This window comes from Zophobas morio, unplaced genomic scaffold, assembly GCF_036711695.1.
Source record: "Zophobas morio isolate AGI-343-1 ecotype UQ-CSIRO unplaced genomic scaffold, CSIRO_AGI_Zmor_V1 ptg000026l, whole genome shotgun sequence".
Classification (NCBI taxonomy): Eukaryota; Metazoa; Arthropoda; class Insecta; order Coleoptera; family Tenebrionidae; genus Zophobas; species Zophobas morio.
Genome location: NW_026972131.1, coordinates 15722782 through 15744371, shown reverse-complemented (window position 1 = coordinate 15744371; position 21590 = coordinate 15722782). Strand labels below are relative to the sequence as shown.

The window sequence follows — 21590 nt, the reverse complement described above, 5'->3', positions numbered from 1 at the left end:
AGAGCGTTCGACGTAAATGCATTCTGTTTTAGCAGAATGCAAATGACTTCGGGGGCTCGAGGAATAATAACGTGAATGTGGATAACATTTAGACCAGCGGCCTTGCCGCTTAATGTTAAAGGTAGAAACGGAGCCCACGTCTGGCTTTTCAGTTTGGAAAACACTCCAGTCCAGTTTTTCAAGTCCGGTCAATATTTGCGCGACTTTCACGCACCGATATCCGAACCTTTCACGAACGGATCGTTCGAAATCGGGGGCTTTTGACGTCGAGGTGCAAGGGTCGTTTCGGGTCGGGTTTGGGTCGTTGGGTGTAGCCACCTGTGCGAGTTTGGCCCAAAATTGGAAACATATGCAGGAGTCGCCCCCGCGCACAGAGAAAGTGTTTACGTCAGAACCGATCTGAGCGGACCTAGAAACGATACCGCAGCTGCAACGCTGTCATATTTGGGGCCGTTTTTGGAGTTTCGGGAGCCAGCTGGGACCCGGGGCGAGAAAGTTGGGTTTCGCGCTTGCCGCAGCGTCGAAGTCCCAGCAGGCGATGTTAGTGGCGCCGGCCAATACAGGGCGCTTTTTTAAATCCACACTTGTGTATTTAGCTAGCAGTCTTCGGTTTAACCACAAGCACTGATTCACGAGATTTTAATGGCACTAGAGTAAGTCCTGGTCCACTGAAGCGGCTGTTAATGTCTCACTTAACACTTAGTTTTAGTTGGCCGGCGATGGGCGTTAGTGGGCTTTGGGTACTTACCAGTCGCCATGGCTGTACGTTGCCAGGGCTATTGGGCCCCTGATCACTCCACTGTAAGTTTTGGGCCACTGCTACTCACTTGAAAGTCTTCTACTAGACTGAATGCTCCAAGAGTTCGAAGCGTCTTGGCGAACGACTCGACCGTGAGACGCGGCTTTTCATTGGCTAGCGCGTATGTGAGAATAGCGAAGTCACTCACTTCGGGTACAGGCCGGAGCCCACGGATATTTCTGCATTTGACTCCTGCGAAAGACCGCAGGATCTGCAGGAGACGCGAGGATGCAGCGACCGCAGGAACCGCAAGGGATTCGATCGATTTACCACCGCGGCTCTTCACTCCTGCAGAAGAAAGACGGGCGGTGTTTGGTTGCAGGTTCTGGATTTCACGGGGTTAATCGAGAGGCTCAGATACAGGACTAGATGGAGCTGCAGCCACAAGCTAGTCATATTTCGCAATTACGGAGATAAAATCTTTGTATTCGTCTATGCGTCAAAGCGATTTTTAAGTATGGTTATAACAAGTCATTTTCTTCCATAAACCTGATGCCTTTCAACATTCTGTCCCTTTTCATTATTTATAAGCCGTTTTTACACGTCACAGGATTTATGTTACAAATTCTGTAACAAAATATAGCCAGTAGAAATATCGAAATTTTTAAAAATTTCAAACACTATATTTTTGTAATCAGCAAGTCGAGATCTATATCATGACGTATATTGTCGCCTGAGAACTTGTTTGATCCACAGACCGGAGCGCGGTCAGGCCACTATCGACTCTAAGTGTTCAGAATTTCTGCGGGAAATAGTTATTATTTAGATGCTTTTATTTACAAACATATATCACATCTCAGATGTTTCATTCGATTTTGACATGCAACTATTTTTTTGTTTAACTAAGAATTATCATGCAGTAGATTTTTTTCGGGAAAGTGCAGTTATTTTTATATTTTAGAAGCATTGTGTTCTATTTTGTATTAATTTTTACATATTTCTGGTCACAATTTTGGTAGTTATTTTTTACTTTTAGTTTTAGCATAACACGACATGCTCTTAGTGATCGAAAAACCGAAAAATTGAATTCTCGAAGAATCAAAAATTTTAAAAATCGAAAATTGAAATATCGAAAAATTAAAAAAAAAAAACAGAAATTGAAAAGTTCCCAAAACTGATAATGTTGAAAAAAATTGAGAAGTTGAGAAATCTAAAAGTCGAAAAGTGGAAAAATTTTTAAAATCGAAAAACCAAGATGGCAAAATTAAAAAATCGAAGAATTGAAAAACAGAAAAATTGAAGAACTGAAAAATGGAAAAATCGAGAAATCTAAACATGAAAAAAAAAATAAAGATTGGAAAATCGAAAATTTAAAAATTCGGAAAATTGAAAAGTTGTATAGAAGAACTGAAGACTCGAAAAATCGAAAAACCTAAAATTTAAAAATCTGAAAAGTTAAAATATCGAAAAGTTGAAAAATTGAGAAATCGAAGTATAAAACAGTCTAAAAATTGAAAAATATAAGGTTTCAAGAACGACGAAAAATTGAAAATCCAAAAAGTAAAAAGTCGAGAACTCGATAATTCCAGAACTCAAATATCGAAAAATTGGAAAATAGGAGAAAAATTGAAGAATGGAAAAGCTGAAAAATCACAACATTGAACCAGATATCCAAAAATTGGGAAATTGAAACATTGGAAAATTGAAAAATCGAAAAGTCAAAAAAGCAAAGTCGAAGAATTGCACACTTGAAAAAATCGAAAATATGAAAAATCAAAAACCTGAAAAATTGAAAAATTGAAGAATTGAAAAACTGAAAGATCGAAACTTTGGGAAGTCGAAACTTGGGAAAATCAAAAATTAGATTAATTGAGAAATCGGAAAACTGAAAATTTAGAAACGTCGAAATTTGAAAAATTAACTGAAAAATCGAAAAATCTAAAATTTCAAACATCGAACGATTAAAATATCGTAAAATTGAAAAAATGGAGAAATCTAAACATCAAGAAATCAAAAAAATAAAAATTGAAAAATTAAAAATTTGAAAATCGAAAATTGAACAATCGGATAACTGAAAAATTGAAACATCGAAAAATTGGAAAATCGAATGATAAAAAATTGAAAAAACGAAAATTTAAAAATTCCGAAAATTGAAAAATTGAAATGTAGAAGAACTGAAAACTTGAGAAATCGAAAAACCTAAAATTTTAAAATTGAAATGTTAAAATATCGAAAACTTGAAAAATTGAGAAATCGAAATATAAAACAGTCGAAAAATTGAAAAATCCAAAGTTTAAAAAACGAAAAATTGAAAATTCAAAAAGTAAAAAATCGAGAAATCGAAAAATTCAGAACTCGGAAAATTGAAAAGTCGAAATACAACTAAGAAATCCCAAAAGTGAAATATCGAAAGAATGAAAAATAGAAGAAAAATTGAACAATTGAAAAATTGAAAAATCACAAAATTGAACGAAATGTCCAAAAATTGGGAAATTAAAAAATTGAAAAATTGAGAAATCTAAAAGTCAAAAAAGCAAAGTCGAAAAATCGCACACTTAAAAAATCGAAAAATTGAAAAATCAAAAACCTGAAAAATCGAAAAATTGAAGAACTGAAGAACTGAAAGATCGAAACTTTGGGAAGTCGCAACATGGGAAAATCGAAATTAGATTAATTGAGAAAACGGAAAACTAAAAATTCAGAAACGTCAATTTGAAAAATTAAAAAATATTGAAGAACTGAAAAATCGAAAAATTTGAAATTTAAAACATCGAAAGATTAAAATATCGTAAAATTGAAAAATGGAGAAATCTAAACATCAAGAAAACAAAAAAATCAAAATTCGAAAATCTAAAATTTAAAAATCGAAACACTGAAAAATCAACAAATCGAGAAATCGAAACTCGAAATGGAAAATTCAAAAATCGGATATTTCAAAAATCGAAACATCGAAAAATCGAAAAACCCAAAAGAAAAAAATCGAAAAATCGAAACATCGAAAAATTCAAAAACTGAGAACTCGAGGAATCGAAAAGTCGAAAAGTCCAAAAATCTACAATTTTTAAAAAATTGAAAATTTAAAATATCGAAAAGCTGAAAAATTGAAAAATCTAAAGTTTAAAAAACGAGATAATCCAAAAAATAAAAAATTGAAAAATCCAGAAGTCGAAAAATCGAAAACTTGAAGAAACGACATATTGAAAAATCCGAAAACTGAAGGAAATATCCAAAAATTGAGAAATTAAAAAATTGGAAAATTGAGAAATCGAAAAATTGAAAAAATGAAAAATCGAAATTTGTAGAAGTCGAGAAATGGGATAATCAAAAATAGATTAATTGAGAAATCGGAAAACTGAAAATTTAGCAACGTCAAAATTTGAAAATTTGAAAAATAGGAATTTTAAAGGACTGAAAAATCAAAAAATCGAGAAATCGAAAAATCTAAAATTTCAAACATTAAACAATCAAAATATCACAAAATTGAAAAATCGAGAAATCTAAACATCAAAAAATAAAAACTCGAAAATCTAAAATTTAAAAATCAAAAAACTGAAAAATCGACAAATCGAGAAATCGAAACTCCAGAATTTAAAAAATTGGAAAATTGAAAAACCAAATAACTGAAAAATCGAAACCTCGAAAAATTAACAAACTCAGACATCGAGAAATTGAAAAATCAGAGGATCGAGAAATCGAGGAGTCGAGAGCCCAGAAGAAAAGTTAAAAATTGAAAAATTGATGAATCGAGAAATTGATCAATGGAAATCGAAACATCTGAATTCGATAAATCAAAAAATTGAAAAATTGAAATATAGAAGAACTGAAAACTCGAGAAATCCAAAAACCTAGAATTTTAAAAATTAAAAAATTAAGTAAATAAATAAATAAATAAATAAATAAATAAATAAATAAAGTTTATTGCCCAACAGAACTACACATTCCAGTTACAGGACAATTATAAAGAATATAAAAACAATGACAACAATTCAGAATCAAAGAAAATAACAAATTAATAAATTAAATGCATAAATAATCAAAGATCTCAATATAATGAAACATAAGAACAGTAACTTAACTTAAATAAAATTAAAATAGAAATAAATGAATGAATGAATAAATTAAAGCCGAAATAAATTAAATTATCTAAAAGTTGAAACATTGAGAAATCGAACTATACAACAGTCGAAAAGTTAAAAAATCTAAAGTTTAACGAAAAATTGAAAATCCAAAACGCAAAAATCCAGGAGTCTAAAAATCGAAAAGTCGAAAATTCGAAATATTGAAAAACCCCAAAACTGGAAGAAATGTCCAAAAAATTGAGAAATTAAAAAATAGGAAAATTAATAAATCGAAAAACTAAAATAAAAAGTCGAAAAATCGTAAGCTTAGAAAATCGAAAAATTGAAAAATCAAAAACCTAAAAAATCGAAAAATTGAAGAATTGAAGAAATGAAAAATCGGAACTTTAGGAAGTCGAGACATGGAAAAAAAAAGATTCCTTCAGAAATTGGAAAAATGAAAATTTAGTAACGTGAAAATTTGAAAAATTGCAAAATCGTAAAATTCAAGAGGACAAAAATTGAGAAATCGTATCATTGAAACATCGGAAAATTGAAATGTTCCAAAATTGAAATCTGAAAAAATGAAACATCTAAAGTTGAGAACTCTCAATACCGTATTTATAAACCATATGTTCAGGACTAAGCTACTTTTTAACATTTAAATTACATTTATTCGACAAAATTGACAACTCCTGGGGGCATGAACGGATAAATTTTGACTAACAATTTAACATGCTTCCAATACCTATACTAAGTATCAATTGGAAAATGTTGTTGATTTTTTTAACACGGATTCATAAACCGTAAACGAACGATACAAAATTTAAATTAGATCTACTATTGTAAAATTTGGAGATTACGTCATTTCTTCATAGTGCATGTGTATCAGATCAGCTCTAGCGAAAGTCGACTTATAGATAAATTGCTTAGAGTCGATATTGGCCTGAGTGCGCTCGGGTCTGTAGATCCAACAAGTTCTCAAGCGACGATATATCACTGCATTTTTTGAGAATTTTTATATAACCTTCTTAGAAATGAGGTTTCCACCTTATCCGAATTTCGCAATGAACATTTAAGTTATTTTACCACTGGAAAAAATCAGTACAGTTATGAATTGGAAGGAATAATGAACTTTGAGTTGTCATCTTTGACCAGTAGATATTTAAAATATGTAAAACATTAGAATATTCACGAAAAAACTCCTTCCGTTCATCTGATAAAGCACACCGACCTGGCTTTTCCATACTTCTTGCATAAATCAACAACCTAATCGATCACGCGCCAAAAAACTCCCCAGAATATCAATTCCATCCAACTGCGCCCGATTATCGCACACAGCCTTATTGGAAACCAGATACGTTGTAATTTATGCACCAAATTCGAGATTATCATCCTTCCAAGATCTCTCTCGCTGTCGTGGGAGCCGCAACAGGCTTGTAACTTTTAAAGCAAGCTTTAAATTTGTCAAATAACACAAATATGGTATTATGGACACAATCTCGACGTGTTTCGCTTCGTATCATCAATTTTGCAGCACTCGATGTCTGCGGCCGAGAACCACTCCAAACCCATCGAACAATACCCACAATTGCAATAAAGTCGCCTTCACGAGCGCACACAAGGTTTTTCCGAAAAATACCTTAGCGGTACTCGTACGGCTAATTTTAGATTTTATTGCTATCGGTGGGACAAAGGGATAACTGCGACTCGAGATGACATCAACGCCGCTTAATGCCGCTTTATTTGATTAACGAGCAGGAAGATTGAAAAAATCAATAAAAACGCGCTTGCTGAAGACAAAAGTGGTTAATACACTCAAGGTTTGTCAGTGCACAAACATTGTTGTCATAAACTCAAAATAATGATGCTATGAGTGGTAATTATCCCGTTGCGGCCTTAGAAATGATTAATGCAAAATTCATTAGGAGGATTTGACATCGGTTTTATCCACAATGATAAAAATACAGTTACGGCGCGTCGAGTAACTTTATCCTTGTTTTTTGTGTCTGGTTCTGCAGGCATCCGCCTCACTAATTAAAAAATAATTTGCTCATCGTTAAACCCGCTCGAGATAAGATTTAATTACCACGAGCTTTGACCCGCGATTAAATTAAATTCGCTCGTGGATTTTTTGACAAAAACTCGAAAAATTGTTTAACAATGCACTTACTTAATTAGAATTATTAGACGGGTTTACCGTAATCGAGCTGATCGAATTGTTAATATTCATATAATCATGCGAGATTAAGATTTTTATATATGACAGTGTGTGTTTATAGTGAGCGACTTTTCACTATGCAGGTATAATTATTGAAATTAACTTAACTTTTGCTAGGAGCTGTACGAAGTAGCTTCGATGGTAAAAGTAGAGAACCTCGGGACCTATTTCTTGATCTTCACTCTGTTAACCAAACAGGTTCGTTTTGCAGTCTCCGTTCTTCTTTTTGCACAGTTTCATCAAACCTATAAATATCTCGAGTCAGCAGTTCGAAGAATACTTTGAAAGAATCTTAATTGAATGACATCCGAGTAAGGTTGTGAAGTCTAATTTAAATATTAAATGAGACCGTAATAATTAATTTTTATACAAGCGTTAGAAGCATTTATTTCCTAACTCGTATTATCCTACTGGTTTAGTCGTTATCAGCTTTATTGGCTTCATTAATTCGAGCAAAAAATACTGCAAGCTGGTTATGCTAGAAGCTACTCGACGATTATTTTTTAAGGCAGCTTCGATTAATTTATTATTCCATTACGGTTAAGTAGGTTCAAATTTGAAGGTTAACCGTTTGAAAGAAATAGAAACTCATGGAAAATAATGGCTTCTGATGGCTAATTGATAAGCGATGAGTAATCGTGACGCCTCTGGATTGCCGAATTCATTGTGCGCGCCGAAAAAACCGAGTAAACAGTAATTATTCGTGATCCGGGGGATTCAGTAGTCTTTTTCTCCCCATTGTTATTCTCCTCAAATGCTGTCATCGTCGCTTTACATAACCACATCGTTATGAGCACCATCCCGGAAACTTCAACGCCGCGTCAAGCAGCCCCGTAGCTAGAAAACTTATTCAGGGGGGGGCAAGTTTGTCGACAGAGGGGGCTTCATGTAAATATTTATATTTTAATAATACACTCAGATAACTACTATATTTTTTCTGAGTTTTTATATTTGAAGGAACATTAAAATAATTGAAAACGTCGATTTTTCACGCTAAATTTTCGTAAAAACCTGTCGAAGTCCAAAAAATTAGTACGGTACTTGGTTAAAATGCTGGTTAAAACAGAGAATGTAGATTCACAAACAGCTGTACTGCATCCAAAAATTTGTGTAGTGACCATATAGGTAACATCCAATTTGTTTGACTTTATTTTTTTGCATGTTTAGTACATATTTTAAAAATCCGACTTCGAAACCAAATATTTCGAAAATTTTGGTACGGAACCATGAACTCGTCATGTTTTTTTAAACTCGTCGAGATGTGTATTTCAGAATTTTTTGTCAACTTTAACAAAAGCTCAATTTTTGGAAACCCATATAAAATTTTTGACTTTTCCCAAGCATTTTCGAAAATTACCAAAAGAATTCCTTTGTTCATCTCGATTTCTTCCAAAAATCGTTTTGGATTCAATTTTTTTGAAAATTCTTACATTTTTTGCAGAATCGACGGAAGAAAAATGGCAATTTTTGAGAACCTGTATCAAATTTTTGACTTTTTTCAAGCACATTCGAAATTACCAAAAGGGATTCCTTTATTGATTTCGATCTCCAGATGTTGTTTTTGGTTGTTTTTTCGAAAATTCGTACAATTTTTCCATAATCGCCAAAAGAAATATGGTAATTTTTGAGAAATTTTGAAAATTCCAGCTCGAAACCGAGTATTTCGAAAATTTTGATCCGGAACCTTGAACCTGTCATGTTTTTTTAAGCTCGTCGAAATCAATATTTCAGAATTTTTTGTCAACTTTTACGAAAGTTCAATTTTTGAAAACCCATATAAAATTTTTGGCTTTTCCCAAGCATTTTCGAAAATTACCAAAAGAGATTCCTTTGTTCATCTCGATTTCCAGAAATCGTTTTGGATTCAATTTTTTTGAAAATTCTAACTTTTTTTCCAGAATCGACGGGAGAAATATGGCAATTTTTGAGAACCTGTGTCAAATTTTTGACTTTTTTTCAAGCACGTTCGAGATTACCAAAAGGGATTCCTTTATTGATTTCGATCTCCAGATGTTGTTTTTGGTTGTTTTTTCGAAAATTCGTACAATTTTTCCATAATCGCCAAAAGAAATATGATTATTTTTGAGAAATTTTGAAAATTCCAGCTCGAAACCGAGTATTTCGAAAATTTTGATCCGGAACCTTGAACCTGTCATGTTTTTTTAAGCTCGTCGAAATCAATATTTCAGAATTTTTTGTTAACTTTTACGAAAGTTCAATTTTTGAAAACCCATATAAAATTTTTGACTTTTCCCAAGCATTTTCAAAAATTATCAAAAGAGACTCCTTTGTTCATCTCGATTTCCAAAAATCGTTTTGGACTCAATTTTTTTTGAAAATTCTTACAATTTTTCCAGAATCGACGGAAGAAATATGGCAATTTTTGAGAACCTGTATTAAATTTTTGACTTTTTTTTAAGCACGTTCGAGATTACCAAAAGGGATTCCTTTATTGATTTCGATCTCCAGATGTTGTTTTTGGTTATTTTTTCGAAAATTCGTACAATTTTTCCACAATCGCCAAAAGAAATATGGTAATTTTTGAAAAATTTTGAAAATTCGAGCTCGAAACCGAGAATTTCGAAAATTTGATCCGGAACCATGAACCTGTCATGTTTTTTTAAGCTCGTCCAAATCTATATTTCAGAATTTTTTGTCAATTTTTACGAAAGTTCAATTTTTGAAAACCCATATAAAATTTTTGACTTTTCCCAAGCATTTTTAAAAATTATCAAAAGAGACTCCTTTGTTCATCTCGATTTCCAAAAATCGTTTTGGATTCAATTTTTTTGAAAATTCTTACAATTTTTCCAGAATCGACGGAAGAAATATGGCAATTTTTGAAAACCTGTATCAAATTTTTGACTTTTTTCAAGCACGTTCGAGATTACCAAAAGGGATTCCTTTATTGATTTCGATCTCCAGATGTTGTTTTTGGTTTTATTTGGTTGAAAAGTCGTAAAATTTTTCAGCAATCGCCAAACGAAATGTAATTTTTGAACTTTGAAACCGAATGTTTCGAAAATCTTGGTCTGGGACCATCTAGACCTTGTGTTTTTTGATTGAGCTCGTCGAGAACAACATTTCAGATTTTTTTGTGGATTTTTAGTCAACTTCAACAAAAGCTAAATTTTTGAAAATCTATAAAATGTTTTTGACTTTTCCCAACCGTTTTCGAAAATTAGCAAAAGGGATCTCTTTATCGATTTCGATCTCCAAATGTTGTTTTTGGTTTTATTTTCTCGAAAATTTGTACAATTTTTCCAAAGCCGCCAAAAGAAATGTAATTTTTGAGAAATTTTGAAATGTCGACTTTCAAACCGAATTTTTCGAAAATCTTGGTCTGGGACCATCAAGACCTTATGTTTTTGGATTAAACTCATCGAGATCTACATCTCGGAATTTTTTGTTGATTTTTTGTTAATTTCAACAAAAGCTCAATTTTTGAAAATCCATATACATTTTTGACTTTTTCCAAGCATCTTCGAAATTTAGCAAAAGGGATCTCTTTATTGATTTCGATCTACAGATGTTATTTTTGGTTTTATTTTTTTGATATTTCGTCGAATTTTTCCACAATCGCATAAAGAAATAACTTTTTTTTAAGTCACTTTTGAGATTTTTTAGAAATTTTAGGTAGAACCCAATATTTCGTAAATTTTGCTCCGGGAGCATGAACATGTTTTTCGATTAAGCTCATCGAGATCTATATTTCAGAATTTTTTGTCAACTCTAACAAAAGCTCAATTTTTGAAAACTAAATAAATTTTGACTTTTCTTAGCATTTCCAAAAATTACCGAAAGTCATTCTTTTATTTATTTCAATCTTCAGATGTTGTTTTTGGTTTTATTTGATCGAAAATTTGTAAAATTTTTCTAGAATCGTCAAAAGAAATAGGAGTATAATTTTTGAGAAATTTTAAAAATTCGACTTGGAAACCGAATAGCAGCAAGACCTTATGTTTTTTGACTAAACTCGTCGAGATCTACATCTCAGAATTTTTTGTAGATTTTCAGCCACTTTCAACAAAAGCTCAATTTTTGAAAATCTATAAAAAAGATTTGACTTTTCCCATGCATTTTCGAAAACTAGCAGAAGGCATCTTTTTATTGATTTCGATCTCCAAATGTTTTTTTTTTGGTTTTATTTTTTCGAAAATTCGTACAATTTTTCCAGAGCCGCCAAAAGAAATGTAATTTTTCAGAAATTTTGAAATGTCGACTTTGGAACCGAATTTTTGAAAAATCTTGGTCTGGGACCATCAAGACCTTATGTTTTTTGATTAAGCTCATCGAGATCTACATCTCAGAATTTTTTGTCTATTTTTTGTCCATTTCAATAAAAGCTCAATTTTTAGAAAATCCATATAATATTTTTGACTTTTCTCAAGTACCTACATAGTAGGCTATGGAATAAAATGTGACATGTTCATTTTTTTATACGGTCAACATCAACGGTAAGGTGATATTGCCAAATAATATACCCTGTACGAAAATAAAGGTGGGGCGGGTGGGGCCAGTTAATATGCTTCGGCAATCGGCATTATATTGACATTTTATTACTAATTTGAAATTTATAATGTATAAGTCTTCCAGGGGGGGCAACCACAACTGCTAGGGGGGGCTCAGCCCCCTCTTGCCCCCCCGTAGCTACGGGGCTGGCGTCAAGGTCCCGAAATCTCTCCGCTTTCCTCCCGATCTATATTTAGCCGAAACCGCGGCGACCGTTACGAAACGATCTCTTAATTACAGTGATTTCGATGACGAAAAGCCCTGAACGGGTCATGTGTGACTCGCGTTCCGCTCGAGCACCATACGAAAGTCCCTCTTCGCCGGCTCCAGACCATCGTGGCGGAGTGCAATTAACGATTCGGCGACCTTGCCGGACCCAAGGTCGCGTAAGCTCGCCAATATTCGCCGGAATTCCTCGAACATCTCCGGAATTTTATACCGGAGAGCAGCTTATTATCTTAAGTTGAGTAGCAAAAAAACGCCCATTCCGCAGATGCCATAAACTGAATTTGAAGCTAAGATTACAAAAATCCAAAGGAAATTAAAATAATTACGGCTTCATGTGTAAAGTCGTGCTATAAACGGAATTATCGGGGCTGAAACTACAACTTGATTTATGGGCAGTTTATCAAGTCGGGGATCGGCTTAGTGCCCTCAAGGTCAGTTTCGACAGAACGGGGTTTAGCTTTTCGGTTATCGGGGCGAAGAGGAGTGAAATTTATTCAAGATTGCTAACGAACGCCTGAAAGAACCCCGAGGAAACTCTGAAAGGTTCTAGGACTTTTATAATTGCGTCTAATTATAACATATTCAGGCTTCTGGGTAAGTTCATTTGGTGAGGACTAACAGTACCGAGAGTCTTTGTTTCGTTATCGAAAATCTGGCACGCAATGAGAACTAGACGCTATCAGGTAATTGCAACACATAACAAGAAAGAGAAACATGAATGAGAACACCCAGGTACTTATTAGTCTAGTGGTCCTTCGAGCCGGATGCTACGAAAAAATCGGTGTCCTTACTTACCGTTCTTGAACGAAAACCCACAATTTACATGATTTATAAAATTGCCGACTACAACGTTTTAGCGTTTTTGCTGCATCCGATGATATAATCCGTTCGGACAAATCAAACAAACAATTTTTTCTCACGCAGCGCGACGTCAATTATCCTGATTTGTTTATCCATTTTTGTGCTGTTCCTCATGAAAAACTATATTTATGACAACCCATAAAATCTGTTTGGTACAAACGCTTAATGTGGACAATTTTTCTACTCCCACGCCTATCGGAGATGTCCGCGAAGATATTAAAATGACATTGGGTTTTTTCGTGGTAGGATTATATTAATTGGGCGCCGGGGCCAAAGTAGCTGGTGCAGTTAAAGTGGGCGCTGATGGATTTATAGCTAATTATAGCTAAAACCGCTACGCTAACTGCCACATAAAAAGTACTTACGTGAATAAATTTCAATAATAAATCTTTTATTTCCATTTTACTGGTTTCGTTGGTCGTTTTTTCCCCATTTCGAGAGTGGTCATCGATTTCTTGAAACGCAACTGTGCTAAAAGCGAGGCTGCAATTTAGAAGACCTGAACCTGAGAAGCACGCAAGTGGAAAAATTCCCTGAAACGTTTGTGCGCGGGAGATGCATTTAATTAACTAAATTGATGGCCGTTATTTTACTCAAAGAACCCTGTGTTAACCTATAACAACCGTAGTACGTGTAAAGTGTAATTTTCGCTCCTTATACCTGACTCAAATTCCTCACGTTGTTGAAAACCGAAGAGTTAGCTCTTTCAACAAGTCGCGGCATGCAAACATAGGTTTTTTTTCTAAATTTCGACTAAGTCAAATTGAAAATAATAGTGGTAGACAATTAACGTTCGCTGGACTTCTTCGAACACATTCCGCCGTTTTGTTTAACAACGTAGCTGACATGAAAACAATTAAGTCCGGTTTAATGCGACCGTAAACACTCGAGAAGCTTTAAAATTCCCGTCTCCACTTTAATTGCCCGAGCTAGAGAGAGGTTCGCGATAAGATTCCCGTTAATATCGTTTACGCAATCTAAAATTAATAAAACGCTCGACTTAATACCCTCGCTTTCAAAATTAGGAATAAACACCCGATATTTCACCCGTTAATAGTGCCATTCCTGCAAACCCGTCTTTACAGACACCATGAAGTCTCCTTCACTTTTCGGTATAAAAGTACCATGACGCTACGCTAGATCCTGATGTAAGCAATAACAATAACAATCACAATTAAACATCCAAGCCGTCCTATCTCTCACATCTTCACCGAAGATGAGCAGCTCACGATCCCATGGCCGTCACGACATCGCAACGACAAAAATAAATCAGATTTGAATAAAAGGAAGTTCCCAAGGCTCGCCAATTAACCGGCCATAAATAATTTGTTCCAATCCGCGTCTGTCACTTTTTTGATGTCTGAGACAATCGGAGGTCGCTTCGAATGAGAGCCTCCCGCCGTTTCGGCTTCATTGTACAATTTCGTTGGCTGGAGAAAAAATCCGAGATCGATCTATTGTGCGGCGGGACCGTTAGTCGAGATTGATGGAACCGAGGAAATCGCTGACCTTTGGATGATGGGCGGAATGGTTTTTGGAAACTGGATGGACGTATGTGAAGGTCGCGCCAAGGTGTCAACCACCCACTTACACCCATTCGCGCGGGTTCTTTCCCATTACTTTCGCAAGTGGAGTGAGTCAGTGGCGGTGGGTGGTTTTTCGACAAGAAAAGTTCAAGCTGGGAGTAATTACAAACGTACTTGAAGTTTGGAGGAGGATTCGGTGGGTTGTTGCAAGAGGTGCGAGAGTGTTGCTAGGGGCTCTCGGTTTTCGTATTTTTAGAAAGACCGGTTATGGGAGTAGTCGAAAACTGAAAGTTTGATATTGTTTGTTTAGTGGTTAATTAAGCGCGAAAACAGGTTAGCGAGATATGTGACAATTTGATGGTGCCCACACAAGCCGGCTACGCCATATTATAATTAACACAATAGCTGTAAATAAAACGGATTTTATACTCTATTTTAAAATTTCTGGATTTGCTCTCCCGCTGTAAATCATTCGAAGCAAGTAATTTATATAAAGTCATTAAACCATTCATTATTTGAAACCTCCACTGCGGTGTGCTATTTAAGGGCAGCTGCATCCGCTGAAAAAGCACATTAAACGATACCCATTAACTTCACTTTTAAAGAAACAAACGTTTTGCATCCTTTTCTTCTTTTTTTTTTTTTCGAAAAATAAAAAACGCTAAGTACGCTTTTTAACTAATCAATTTGTAAATTTTGTACAGACATCAGCGCTAATGATAATTGCGCTTGCTAAAAAAGTGTACGTTCCTTTGTAAAGTGTGGCCTTGTTTTTTCTTGTAGATTTCAGCGTCGGTTGGAACAACACGAGATTAACGCGAAGTGTGTACATGAATATTTCAGTCCACCCATAAATACATTTTCAATGAAAAGTAACCGTTTGTGCGTTGCAGATAATAATTTTGCAACAATAAGGCTTCATCGGCAATAAAAGAGCACAGTTAGAGCTATTGTTGAAAATAATTTCTAACGACTTCTGAGACCTATAACAGCAACCAGTAACTAGTAATTAATTCTTTGCCATCTGTAATGAATACGTTCAGGAGCGGATGGCACCTGATGAACCACCGCGGTACAAAATTTGGATTTGGATGCCGACGCTTTTTGTACCACTGCTACTGGAATATTCCAGATTTTCAGATAGTCCTGCCCGTGATATCTTGTCTTTGAAGCAATCTGAAAGAGTCTCGGGGACCAGTTTTATCAGTTTTTTGAAGTAGTTTGAAAGAATTTCTAGAACCCCTAGTGTTTATTTTTTGAAATAGTTTGAAAGAATCTCGGAGATTCCTAGTGTTATGTTTTTTAAGTAGTTTGAAATAATCTCGGGGACTCCCTGTGGGTCTTGTGTCTGAAGCAATTTGAAAAAATCTTGGGGTCCCTTTGTGTTTTTTAAGTAGTTTAAAAGAATCTCGGGGTCCTCCTGTAGCTTTTATTTTTGAAGTAATTTGAAGGAATCTCGGGGACCCCTTGTGTTTTTTTTAAGTAGTTTGAAAGGATCCCGGGGACCCCTTGTGGGTCTTGTTTCTAAAGTAATTTGAAAGAATTTTGGGGTCCCTTTGAGTTTTTTTTTTTTTTATAGTTTAAATGAATCTCGGGGTGCTTCTGTGGGTTTTATTTATAAAGTAATTTGAAAGAATCTCGAGGACTCCTTGTGTTATGTTTTTGAAGTAGTTTGAAAGAATCTTGGGGTCTCTTTGTGTTTTGATTTTGAAGCGGTTTAAAAGAATCTCGGGGGCCTCCTGTGGGTTTTGTTTCTGAAGTAATTTGAAAGAATCTCGGGGACGCTTCGTGTTATGTTTTTGAAGTAGTATGAAAGAGTCTCGGGGACCTCTTGTGGGTTTTGTTTCTGAAGTAATTTGAAAGAATCTCGGGGACTCCCTGTGGGTCTTGTGTCTGAAGCAATTTGAAAAAATCTTGGGATCCCTTTGTGTTTTTTTAAGTAGTTTAAAAGAATCTCGGGGTCCTCTTGTAGCTTTTGTTTTTGAAGTAATTTGAAATAATCTCGGGGACCCCTTGTGTTTTTTTTGAAGTAGTTTGAAAGGATCTCGGAGACCGCTTGCGGGTCTTGTTTCTAAAGTAATTTGAAAGAATTTTGGGGTCACTTTGAGTTTTTTTTTTATAGTTTAAATGAATCTCGGGGGGCTCCTGTGAGTTTTATTTTTAAAGTAATTTGAAAAAATCTCGAGGACTCCTTTCTTATGTTTTTGAAGTAGTTTGAAAGAATCTTGGGGTCTCCTTGTGTTTTGATTTTGAAGTGGTTTAAAAGAATCTCGGGGGCCTCCTGTAGGTTTTGTGTCTGAAGTAATTTGAAAGAATCTCGGGGACCCCTTGATTATGTTTTTGAAGTAGTTTGAAAGGATCTCGGGGACCGCTTGTGGGTCTTGTCTCTAAAGTAATTTGAAAGAATTTTGGGGTCCCTTTGAGTTTTTTTTTTTTTATAGTTTAAATAAATCTCGGGGGCTCCTGTGGGTTTTATTTTTAAAGTAATTTGAAAGAATCTCGAGGACTCCTTGTCTTATGTTTTTGAAGTAGTTTGAAAGAATCTTGGGGTCTCTTTGTGTTTTGATTTTGAAGTGGTTTAAAAGAATCTCGGGGGCCTCCTGTAGGTTTTGTGTCTGAAGTAATTTGAAAGAATCTCGGGGACGCTTTGTGTTATGTTTTTGAAGTAGTTTGAAAGAGTCTCGGGGACCTCTTGTGGGTTTTGCTTCTGAAGTAATTTGAAAGAATCTCGGGGACCCCTTGATTGTGTTTTTGAAGTAGTTTGAAAGGATCTCGGGGACCGCTTGTGGGTCTTGTTTCTAAAGTAATTTGAAAGAATTTTGGGGTCCCTTTGAGTTTTTTTTTTTTATAGTTTAAATGAATCTCGGGGGGCTCCTGTGGGTTTTATTTTTAAAGTAATTTGAAAGAATCTCGAGGACTCCTTGTCTTATGTTTTGAAGTAGTTTGAAAGAATGTTGGGGTCTCCTTGTGTTTTGATTTTGAAGTGGTTTAAAAGAATCTCGGGGGCCTCCTGTAGGTTTTGTGTCTGAAGTAATTTGAAAGAATCTCGGGGACGCTTTGTGTTATGTTTTTGAAGTAGTTTGAAAGAGTCTCAGCGACCTCTTGTGGGTTTTGTTTCTGAAGTAATTTGAAAGAATCTCGGGAACCCCTTGATTATGTTCTTGAAGTAGTTTGAAAGGATCTCGGGGACCCCTTGTGGCTCTTTTTTCTAAAGTAATTTGAAAGAATTTTGGGGTCCCTTTGAGTTTTTTTTTTATAGTTTAAATGAATCTCGGGGGGCTCTTGTGGGTATTTTTTTTAAGTAATTTGAAAGAATCTCGAGGACTCCTTGTGTTATGTTTTTGAAGTAGTTTGAAAGAATCTTGGGGTCTCTTTGTGTTTTGATTTTGTAGCGGTTTAAAAGAATCTCGGGGGCCTCCTGTGGGTTTTGTTTCTGAAGTAATTTGAAAGAATCTCGGGGACGATTCATGTTATGTTTTTGAAGTAGTTTGAAAGAGTCTCGGGGACCTCTTGTGGGTTTTGTTTCTGAAGTAATTTGAAAGAGTCTCAGGGAGCTCTTGTGGGTTTTGTTTCTGAAGTAATTTGAAAGAATCTCGGGGACCCCTTGATTATGTTTTTGAAGTAGTTTGAAAGGATCCCGGGGACCCCTTGTGGGTCTTGTTTCTAAAGTAATTTGAAAGAATTTTGGGGTCCGTTTGAGTTTTTTTTTTTTATAGTTTAAATGAATCTCGGGGGGCTCCTGTGGGTTTTATTTTTAAAGTAATTTGAAAGAATCTCGAGGACTCCTTGTGTTATGTTTTTAAAGTAGTTTGAAAGAGTCTCGGGGACCTCTTGTGGGTTTTGTTTCTGAAGTAATTTGAAAGAATCTCGGGGACGCTTTGTGTTATGTTTTTGAAGTAGTTTGAAAGAATCTTGGGGTCTCTTTGTGTTTTGATTTTGTAGCGGTTTAAAAGAATCTCGGGGGCCTCCTGTGGGTTTTGTTTCTGAAGTAATTTGAAAGAATCTCGAGGACTCCTTGTGTTATGTTTTTGAAGTAGTTTGAAAGAGTCTCGGGGACCTCGTGTCTGGTTTTTGAAGTAGTTTGAAAGAATCTCGGGGACGCTTTGTGTTATGTTTTTGAAGTAGTTTGAAAGAGTCTCGGAGACCTCTGGTGGGTCTTGTTTCTGAAGTAATTTGAAAGAATCTCGGGGACCCCTTGCCCCTTGTGGGTCTTGTCTCTGAAATAATTTGAAAGAATCTCGGGGCCCCTTTGTGCTTTGTTTTTGAAGTAGTTTAAAAGAATCTCTGGGGCCTCCTCTGGGTTTTTGTTTTTGAAGTAATTTGAAAGAATCTGGGGGACCCCTTGTGTTATGTTTTTGAGGTAATTTGAAAGAATGTCGGGGACCCCTTGTGGGTCTTGTTTCTGAAGTAATTTGAAAGAATCTTGGGATCCCGTTGTGTTTTGATTTTGAAGTGGTTTAAAAGAATCTCGGGGGCCTCCTGTGGGTTTTGTTTCTGAAGCAATTTGAAAGAATCTCGGGGACGCTTTGTGTTACGTTTTTGAAGTAGTTTGAAAGAATGTCGGAGACCCCTTGTGTTATGTTTTTGAAGTAGTTTGAAAGAATCTTGGGGACCCCCGTGGGTATTGTTTCTGAAATAAATTGAAAGAATCTCGGGGACCCCTTGTGTTATGTTTTTGAAGTAATTTGAAAGAATCTCGGGGGCCTCTTGTGGGTTTTGTTTTTGAAGTAATTTGAAAGAATCTCGGGAATCTCTTGTGGGGTCATGTTTTTGAAGTAATTGAAAGAATTTCGGGGATTTTTCTCTGAACAGTTTTTGAAGCAATTCATTAGAATCTCGGGACTCTTCGTGTCTTTTTTTTTCAAGTAATTTGAAAGAATCTCGGGGACCTTTTTGTTTTCTTTTTGAAATAGTTTGAAAGAATCTCGGCGACCCCTTGTTTTTGTTTTTGAAGAATCCCAGCTCTGAATAACGCATTGAATTACCAAATTCCTTCAGCGCGCCATCGGAACACCAGATCTCTGCACAGGAAGACCAAATTGCCTCAACCCTGACACACAAAACTTGTTATTATAATTTTAAATAATTCCATGTTTTCATTGTTCTGCGGCGGAATCCTCCATTAAATTTGCGGCGAACTTGGTGGGATATTACAAATTAATTTCGTTAAAAAGAATAATTTGCATTTCTGCAGGCGTACATCCGTACCGAAGCACTTTGAACGCTAAACTTAGCTTCTAATTAGCGTCTTCCCTGTGAGATAATAACCGAGCTTTTTCATTTAATAGCCATGAAATTCTCGGTACGTGTTTAACTTGTACGCCACAATATTATGCAGTATTTACAACGAAATTGGAAGGAGTGTACCGCCCTGATGAGCTTTCTCGAGAAACCGGTCGCTTTCGTAAAAAAATTTGCATTTTCCTGAGAATAAATGGCGTTTATTATTTTCTGAAGGTGATGGAGCTTCCGGATTTGCTAATAAATATTTTGTAAGAGCGACTGTCTTTAACTACTCAGTAATAAAATCTAGTTATCGCTATGGCTTATCGGGTAATTACTACTTGTTAAATTTGCGGCTATAAATAAAGCAGCTTTAATTATCAAATAATTTGTCACTTGAAATTATCCTTCCTGCCTACAGGATTATTACTCATGAATATTAATTAAGCATAATTTCGTTCGGAGGCGAATTACATTGACGCAAATTTCGTGCCTACCGACACCATAAATCATGCCAGGTTGAGTTATCTTTTCATCGCGGACTAAAGCGGAATTTCTCAAAATTCTTTCAATTAAAATAGTTTATTTTAGAAAAACGTGCAAAATATCGGAATGAGCTCATCTGATACATATTCGCTAATTAGAGTTTTTGCATTGTTATTGGTTTATGCTATTTCGGGAGATTACCTTCGAGTCGAATACCCGTCACAAAAGAGCTTAAAAACACCTCAGCTGCCCCGCCCACTCTATTATTCGTAATTTACTAATTGCACCAAAATCTCAATTCCTTGGCTAGTTTTAAGGCTCATTAAATTTGCCTTAGCACCACAATGATTGATGACTATTTAGTTTCGAAATAAATCACACGGATTACAAAAAAGTGAGCAATGACTATTTATATTAACAAAGCCCATCATCACGTCATTGTTTTAAATTACTTAGGTACTTAAGTGAGGCTAATTTACATTTTTCAATTATTACAGTCTGACAAGAAAAATAGCCGCATAATCTCACGATCAAGGGATTAGGTAAAACGTGAGTCAACCGCTTCCAAAAATAGAGATTGTGTTACGTTCACCCGGTTTGCATAAGGGAGACTTGGCGAAACTGGATGCAGTTTGCGTGGTAGATAACAGGATGTTGTTTTATAGGAGTGAAAACAGAACAACTAGATCAGAAAAAGAAAAAAACTCCTTGTCCATATCGAATTTATTTTAACAACTTTAACATGATCTTTAATCTACTTTCATATGTATATTTATCTAATGGTGCCAAATATTGTCAACAAAATTCCAACACAATTTAAAAAAATTATAATTAGAATAAAGTAAATAATAATAAAAATGCTACATGCTCAGCACTATTATCAATTCACTAAATCAAGACTGGAGACACATGTAAGGTAAGCGGCACATTCCTATAAAATCTCCTTTCATTTTAGAAACATTCTCAAAACACCTATTTAGTTCGGTATAGCATATGCGAAGGCGGCACTAGTAATTGCGCACCGACTACTTAATTCATACAATGGTGGCGGCACAGCGCTTCCTGTCGCACAGCCGCTCCGCTGAAATAAATCTCCTCCGAGCCTGAATTTTACTACGTGATGACCGCGATAAAAATCTGATATCGCTCCCATCTTGTCGACAGTGTGTTCGTTAATTGCGAGCTTCTGTTAGATAACAAGCGACCGTCTGCGACTACGAGCAATTTATTGGATTATCTGCAGGATGTCAAAGCACCCATAACAAGAAAGCTCAGAGGTCATCAAAGCCTTTGTCTCTCGAAAGCAAAAGTTCCGTGATTTATACGATCAAATAAAGGCGATTTTGATTACGTGGCCTCGTGGGCGACGATTTTGGCAATCGACTCAGGACAAGTGACTTTTAAACGGTTTCGTTTGTCACATTTACGCAAAGCAAAATAATTGCCAAGGAAAATCTAATTACGATTCGCAGACGAGCGGCGATGTTGGCTTAATGAACAAGCTCTTGCAGTGGCAAGTGTAATTCGTCAAATCTGTCAACAGCTCTTGCAGTTCCTTTCACATGTACTTGTCTGAAATAAATAGTTGCATTATTCATGGGGATTTTTTTAAGGACCAAATGTGGCTTTTCTGCATTAACCACTCCAGCGGTTAACTAGCTGACGGGAATGGGTGAGACCACATGGTAGTTTAAATAGTCGAGGCGGTTGCTGCGAGGAATGGAAATGAAAAAGCT

General features: G+C 35.5%; 1 protein-coding gene across 1 annotated transcript in view; it reads right to left on the bottom strand.

Moving 5' to 3' along the window:
• LOC135136599 (uncharacterized) overlaps positions 1-837 on the bottom strand; it is a 105526-nt gene extending 104689 nt beyond the window's left edge. The window contains exon 1 of the mRNA XM_064065957.1: positions 749-837. Coding sequence (XP_063922027.1) covers positions 749-758 — 10 coding nt within the window. The 5' untranslated portion in view covers positions 759-837. The remainder of the gene's footprint in view (positions 1-748) is intronic.
• Between the last annotated feature and the right edge of the window lie 20753 nt (positions 838-21590).